The sequence below is a fragment of the Cyprinodon variegatus genome, unplaced genomic scaffold (assembly GCF_000732505.1).
Source record: "Cyprinodon variegatus isolate N-32 unplaced genomic scaffold, C_variegatus-1.0 Scaffold113, whole genome shotgun sequence".
Lineage (NCBI taxonomy): Eukaryota > Metazoa > Chordata > Actinopteri > Cyprinodontiformes > Cyprinodontidae > Cyprinodon > Cyprinodon variegatus.
In genome coordinates this window covers 1-7,167 of record NW_015150566.1, presented here as the reverse complement: position 1 = coordinate 7,167, position 7,167 = coordinate 1, and the positions used below count along the sequence as shown (strand labels likewise).

At 37.4% G+C, this 7,167-nt stretch overlaps 1 protein-coding gene across 1 annotated transcript; it reads right to left on the bottom strand.

Moving 5' to 3' along the window:
- Positions 1 to 120: 120 nt before the first annotated feature.
- Positions 121 to 7,151, bottom strand: LOC107084985 (N-acetylglucosamine-1-phosphotransferase subunit gamma-like). Its single transcript, XM_015375073.1, has 10 exons — positions 7,088 to 7,151; positions 6,945 to 7,012; positions 4,130 to 4,184; positions 3,935 to 4,018; positions 3,740 to 3,833; positions 2,087 to 2,201; positions 1,929 to 2,011; positions 1,657 to 1,785; positions 1,491 to 1,572; positions 121 to 1,404 (listed from the first exon to the last, which is right to left on the bottom strand). Exons 1-10 carry the CDS (start codon positions 7,117 to 7,119, stop codon positions 1,325 to 1,327), a joined length of 822 nt encoding a protein of 273 aa, XP_015230559.1. The 5' UTR covers positions 7,120 to 7,151; the 3' UTR covers positions 121 to 1,324.
- Positions 7,152 to 7,167: the final 16 nt, after the last annotated feature.

The window sequence follows — 7,167 nt, the reverse complement described above, 5'->3', positions numbered from 1 at the left end:
TTCTGCATTTTTTCTGACTCTAAACCCGTGCAAGTTCAGGATGTCACAGTTTAACAGAAATCCAACACAATTTCCAAAGTTTTATTTTTAAATAAACCCTTACATTTCCATATTTGCATTTGTTTATTACCAGACAGAACATTAAACAAGCTGACAGTTCTTCTGAAGATGTCCACCTTTCAGTTTAGAGAACCTTTTTTTTTTTTATTTGCAGCCTCTCTTAAGGTTCTTTCTAACCAAACCCTATCTAAACCATTACATCATGTTAAATAAATGTTTAAAAAAAATTGGTAGTGCAATTCAGGCTGCATCTTTTATTTCCAATGTCTCAGTAAAAAATGATACAGAATCAGTTTTGGCAAAGTCTCAGAGTAGGAACACAACTTCAAACCTAAATCAGCTTTAAAATGTATCCCTTTCCCATCACATCTGAACCAAGTAATGTTTCATCAATGGGCCTCTGTAGAGCTGGATGATTGAATGTTGATGAGGGGAATTTAACTATTTGAATAGCGTGTTGGAGAAGGCCCGCATGCAAATGATAAAGGACAATATATCAAGGATTAGAGCAAACACTCCCACTTTAAAGTGAGGAATCGTCTTTTCTTTTTTCTATATGCGTGGATATTACAGGGGGGAGTGTCAAGATATGAACCTCACTAAAACTGCAATGGATCTTCCATTTCCTATAAAAATGTCTACAGAGGGGAAGTTTAATAGAGCAGTATGTACTTCAACCTCAAAAGCTTGGTCAAGTTTTTTCTACTATAGTCAGAGGGGGTAATAATGCCTAATTGGTGGCAACAAGAAGGTCTTATATTTGAATCCCAATCTGCGATTCTTTCAGCTAGATTTTCTCCAATCTCTGTGTGCACGCCTGGGTACTATTATCTTCCTCTCCCACTCCAAGTTAATACTGTGTATCTCTGTGACGAACTGGTGAAATGTCCAGCGTGTCAAACTCCCCCAGTGACTGCTGGCTGCTTGGTGAAGTAGTGTATCAATAATATATGCCGAAACAGGTTCAGTCATATTCAGAATAACAGCTATTAAAACATGGCATTGTTACAGTTTTCCATCTTATGCCTGCAGGATGTTTTAGTTTCCAGTGATGCTGCCTCCATAAAACATCGGAAAAGCTTGCAGGGGTTGTGGAGATACTGGGAAGGTAACAGTCCAAACTTTACCCTAAAAGTCTGATGCAGTGTTGCCCAAGAGAATTAATCCACATTTTACTGGTGTGAACCTCGTTTCAAACAGACCAGAAAGACATTAAATCCCCTCAGGTCCTTTAAAATAAGCAGCCTGCCGCTCCTGGTGATCTTCACAGTAGATCGAAGATACCCGTGTCTCCTCTCAGGTGTTGGTCTTTAGCTGGCACAGTCACTGCACCCTTTTGTTCATCTGTCATATAAAATAAAATAAAAAAAAATTCATGCTATAGAGACAGTTTAAACATATATGGCGAGGCTGGTTTTAGGCTCACTTACTTGGCTGTGACTCAAAAGAAATATTATTCTGAGTGAGGAGAGCACGCAGTCTTGCTATCTCTTCACTCTGTTTTTGATAATCCTAGAACAAAATACATACAAATAAATATCAACCATATGTTTCAAGAAACACTCGCCTACCATGCGTAATCGTTGATGAACTTACTTCTTGGCATTTCTGTAAAGAGTTTGGCTTTCCTGAATCTACTTCTGCCTGTGGTACAGTCTCTGTCACTTTGTTGCTCTTCAAGAGTCCAGCATCCTGAAAAATATCTCTCAGGAGATTGTTGTAGCCCTGTAGTGCACATAAGATTAACATGATTAGCTAGCAATTTCATAGTTTTAAATCCTCTAATGTCCGAGGCATTAGTAGAGCTATGAATGCACTTTTGATGTTTTTAGCGACATTTAATGGTTTAATCTAAATCTACTTCCTACCTGCTCAGTGATAAGACCCTCATATCGGGCCTGCTCCGCTTCATCCCATTCTTCCTGCAGCTTCTCATTCAGAGTAGGGTACACTGTAAATAAAAAAACGCAGCCCCGATTACTGCCGACATTCACAGCATAAGAGGAGGCTTTTATTGCTGACCTACCTAACAGCGAATGAGGATGGCAAACGAGCGGCGTCTCGAAGGTCAGCGAGTAAACACAGGTGCTGGGCTCAGATACTTGCACCAGTTTGCTGCTGTTGCTGCAGAGCAAAATCACCTGAACGTAACAAGAAACAGAAGGTTTTTTTCCAAAATGAGTTGACTTGACACAAAACTATTTTAGTATTTATTTACTTAAAATGTGCATATTGCAATCTTTATTTTTTTTTATCCCTTAAGGCATATTTGATAAAATATATATACAGACACATAAATAAAAAATACCGTAATATCTCTGATGCACCTACTGGGTGTAGGCCTGTAAGATATTCTCACTAAGTGGTAAACTTAATTTGAATAAAAATTGTCATAAGATAATAATAATAATAATACATTTTATTTAACAGCGCCTTTCTGAACACTCAAGGTCACTTTACAAGAATTAAAAATAAATGAAAAGAAAGATGAAAATACAAATACAGGAACATAAATACAGTTATGGATAGGGAAAAGATATAAACCTAAAACAAGCTAAATTACAAAACAATCAAAGTTCCCCTTTAAAAAAAAAAAAAAAGGAAAAAAAAAAACAGTTCTTGTGTTTTTGAATAATTGTAATATTAAAGTCATCATTGCAGGTGTAACACTGATATCTGTATTTGTAGCAACAAATATTTTAGAAAATGGTGGAAAAAAACACTGTTGCCAACTGCGTGAAAATTCAGTAAGGGCTCGGCCATGCACTTCTTCTACCCCAACCACATTACGAATTCTTAACTTTACATGTTTGTGAACTGAATTTGCAAAAATTTGAATTGAACCTGGATTACATCAGACACCTAATACTGTTTCCTAATACAGGACAGTTCCCTTTTTAAATTGACAGTTGGCAACCCTACTGTCAACTCAAATTTCTATTTCTGTGTAAAGCGCCCACACAAAAATTAGTATGCCATGTGCTTCTGTTAGCTGGATACGCTAACAGCAGTTAGCACCTCAACAATTCTCAAATGATTTTGCATGGAATTCATTACCATGCCTGACATTTGACCTGATGCAGCATAATATCTGTAGAACTAAAGACTCTTAAAAACATAAAAATCAGCTTTCTGTTTTCTTTTGTTCTGTTTTCCATTTCATTTTTGTCTCATAATTATTGTTTTTACATTTATCTCAAATGCAGCTCATACATCTATGCTAATAAATGGTTGTTTTAAAGTAATGCACTCTTTAGAAAAATATATAGAAATCTAGATTTTTTTTATATTAATTAAATTAAAAATAAAATAGAGCTCCTGACTCCTGCTAAAATTACAAGTTGCCATAGAGGAAAAAAGGCATCTTTAAAGAACTCTTAAATTATCTCCAGAGATTGAATCAAGACAGGTTGAGCCACAAACTAGGGTTGTACTCTATATCAAGAAATTTAATTACAGCCCTTTTCTTGAAATATTATCCTTTGAAATGCTGTTTTTCTTTTTCTAAACTCGTTTCTATAGGTGTCAACATTAATGCTGATGAGTCAACCAATGAGGTAAGAAGATTTATCAGGAAACTAGTAATAATTTGCCTGAGAAAAAGAAAACTAATAAAGAGCAAGAAAAGGAACACAAACCTTTAAAAAAAAAAAAAATGTGTTTTTTCTTTTTTTTTTACCTTTGTCTCTCTGTTTCTGGTTCCACATGTGTCACCATCTCTCATCCACATGCCTGTGAAAGTGTTGTTGGCCATTTCCCACTCCTGCCAGATCCTATTTAACATAAAATCACCAACAGTAGACTTACAATTTCAATTTCACTAATTAAAAATCATGATTTTCTGAACTGACAAAATTAATTTGCTGTGTCTTACCCCAATATCCCACTGTAGGCGTTCCACCTAAATGACTGCTCATGCTGGGTAACATTGTGGAATGGACAGAATTCATATTTATACCTACAAAAGAACCAGTTACACAGGGATACTGATTGCTTTAAATGGTCAACCAAATGGGAAATGGATGAGTCAGATTCCATCATGTGCATCTTCAGAACACTGTATACTCACAAGGACTCTATGAGGCTGAAGCACTTTCCAGCAAGACGATGAAGATGGGCCGGGCCTTAAGGAGAATGTTACTATGGTTACCAAAGAGACAGTTGAATTTTATTCTGTCCAGATAATTATTTTTTCTTTACTGACATAAAAAACAACTGAGTACAATCACTAAATTGTTCATGAGCAGTGTTCTCAGCTGAGTACTGAACACACATCCCTGAGGAACGCCAGTGTCAGAGGGCATTTTTTTTGTTTTTTATCTTTGCCACTGACAGTCTACTTGTAGAGAGGTCAAGACATCTGATATCCTGAACCATTTGGGTTCAGATTTCTAAACTAAAATCTATTCCTTTTCTAGTTTCAAATTCTCTGTTTTCTTTATCCTTTTAAAGTAATTTGCGTGTGCTGAATGAAAAATTGCACTCTGAGTTTATGGCAGCTGTTTCTAAGTGGTCGGGCTTTACTTTCTTTTTTCTTATTCAAAATCAGATCTATTTTCAACACTTATGCTGACCTGGAAATTACCCAATATAGAGAGTTCAAAGAAACCCTTAGTGTAGCAGGTATGTGGGGTGTAATTTGGGCTAAAGGTAGAAATGCAAGATTAATTTTTCCCAGATCCAATACATTGGCTGAGCCAATATCCAATAATGGCCGATATCCAATACTGCTGCTGCCTTTGAATGAATTAACCGCATACCCCGCCACACAGATATAAATCATCACTAGCTGCTGTGTGTGTTCTGGTCGATGGCGTAATCAGCATTGCAAACATGAAATTTAATTCACTAGATCGCTATGGTGTTCAAAAGACTGCGCTACAGTGCTTAATATGCAAAGGAGAGGGAGATTGCATGGGAGAAGATTGCTGCTTGAATGAACGTGTAGGCTTATGTGAAGTTCTCTATGACAGGCATAGCCTGTTGTGACCACAATAACATTACAGGAAAAACTAGGTTACTGGGTGAATGGTAGTGGGTCAATGTAACTATTTAGGGGAAATCACCTGGCAGCAGATAAAGATTAAGTCTAAGAACGCTGTTCCAGCAGGTAGGACCTGCGCAAATACTAAGTGTCTGTTAGCAGCTGCTTTGGATGTTTATCCCAATAACTGGCCATTATTAGCGGTTATTAGTCCAATAGAATTCCTTCAGATTGTGCCTCCTACCTCCCAGTAGGTTGTTATTACAGAATGAATACTAAGCCTACAGTAATTCCTTTTTTTCCCCATGGAATCAATAAATCTATTCATCTGTAATTCATCCATCCTGCACGCTTATCCCTTCTGGGGTTGTGAGGTCTAGCTTTCTACGGGCAAGAGTACACCCTGGACAGGTTGCCAGTTTATTGCAGGGCAACACGGAGACAAACAGGATATACAACCATCCACGCTCACACCTAAGGAGAAATTAGAGAAGCCACTTAACCTAACAGTCATGTTTTTGGACTGGGGGAGGAAGCCGGAGTACCCGGAGAGAACCCATGCATGCTCAGGGAGAACATGCAAATTCCACGCAGAAAGACCCCAGGACGGGAATCGAACTTGGAACCTTCTTGCTGCAAGGCGGCAGCTCTACCCACTGCTTTACTGTGCCACTATGTGTAATCTGAAAATAATTTCAGTAATTCTTTATGTACTGTAAAAAAAAAAACATTTTTTTAAATGGTCTGCATGTCGCTCATATTAAACAGAGCAAAGACAAATACCCTGCCAACTGAGTTGACCATAAATATTGAATTCTCTGAGAATGAATACCAATGATTCTTTAATAACACACCCAATGAACCAGCTGTGAGCTTACTGAAAAAAAAACCTGCTCCCAACCAGGTTAGCTCTGGGGAGAATGTTACTATGGTAGCAGAAATAGGTTGAGTAAACTCTCTTTGTAAAATGGAAAACTCGTTTTCCCTGATTCAGGTGTAAAACATTTTTCAGTAAACCTGCTTTTTGAAACGGACCCAGACTTTTGGAACAATATCATTCATCTGATATCTATTCCAGCTAATTTAGCTATTTTTTTTCAATATCGGAACATATATCCAATCCTAGCATAGGATCATTGCATCCTCTAGTAAAAAGTTAGTCATGTTAAATTCAAAAGTCAATATAGAATTTTAGGACAGTAATTTTAGGAAACTAATTCTGCTAATCGGCAAACTTTCAGTCAGCATCAACTGTTTGATTAATTAACCAGCAAGCTTTAAATGATATGTGATTGGATGCCGTCTGGACTCATTGCAGGAGGTTGGAAACAAAAGGATCCTAGCTAAATTAACATCTCTGTTGGATAATGTCTCCCACCTTATGCATGAAGCTGCAGCACTGGAGAGCTCCTTCAGTGACAGACTGCTGCCCCCTAAATGCACCGAGGTGCGTTATCACGGATCCTTCCTCCCAGCAGCTCGAAGACTCTATAACCACTGTTCCCAACAACCTCTATAAGTTGTTACATATATGCTGATTTTGCACAGCTTCTACCTTAGTTAGTTAAATAACATGCTGCTGTCATTTTTCCCGTCTCTGATGTCGCTGCTATTTTTAAATATCCATTACTGTAATAATGTCCAGAGCTGTATATTGGTTATTTATTCTTCAGGTGCAAAGTTTTATATCGTTAAAACACTTTTCAGTACAGTATCTTATTTTTTTATCATTTAACTATTCACTATTATGTTATTCTTATACATTTTTCTAAGGTCCACATTTGTGTGACCATTTTTTTCTATATTCTTTTTGCTCCTGTAAACACAAGAATTTCCTCTTTGCAGGACAAAAAAATGAATTTTCTTTTCTTTTCTGTTCTATTCTATATCACTTCTTTACCAGACACTGGAGATGGGGCGACTTTGGGCTGCAGTCTGTTTCCCTGAGCCATAAAAGGGTTATTCAACCTGCCAACAGAGAAGATCGGTGAGAAAAAAAACCCCACATGGATTCCGAAACAGATCTGTGTTTTATTTACTAACCCAAACGTATTCGGCTCCTCAACTATCTTCATTTTTCCAGCAAGTGTGAGACAGACTGTATGAGGGGGGGGGGGGGGGGA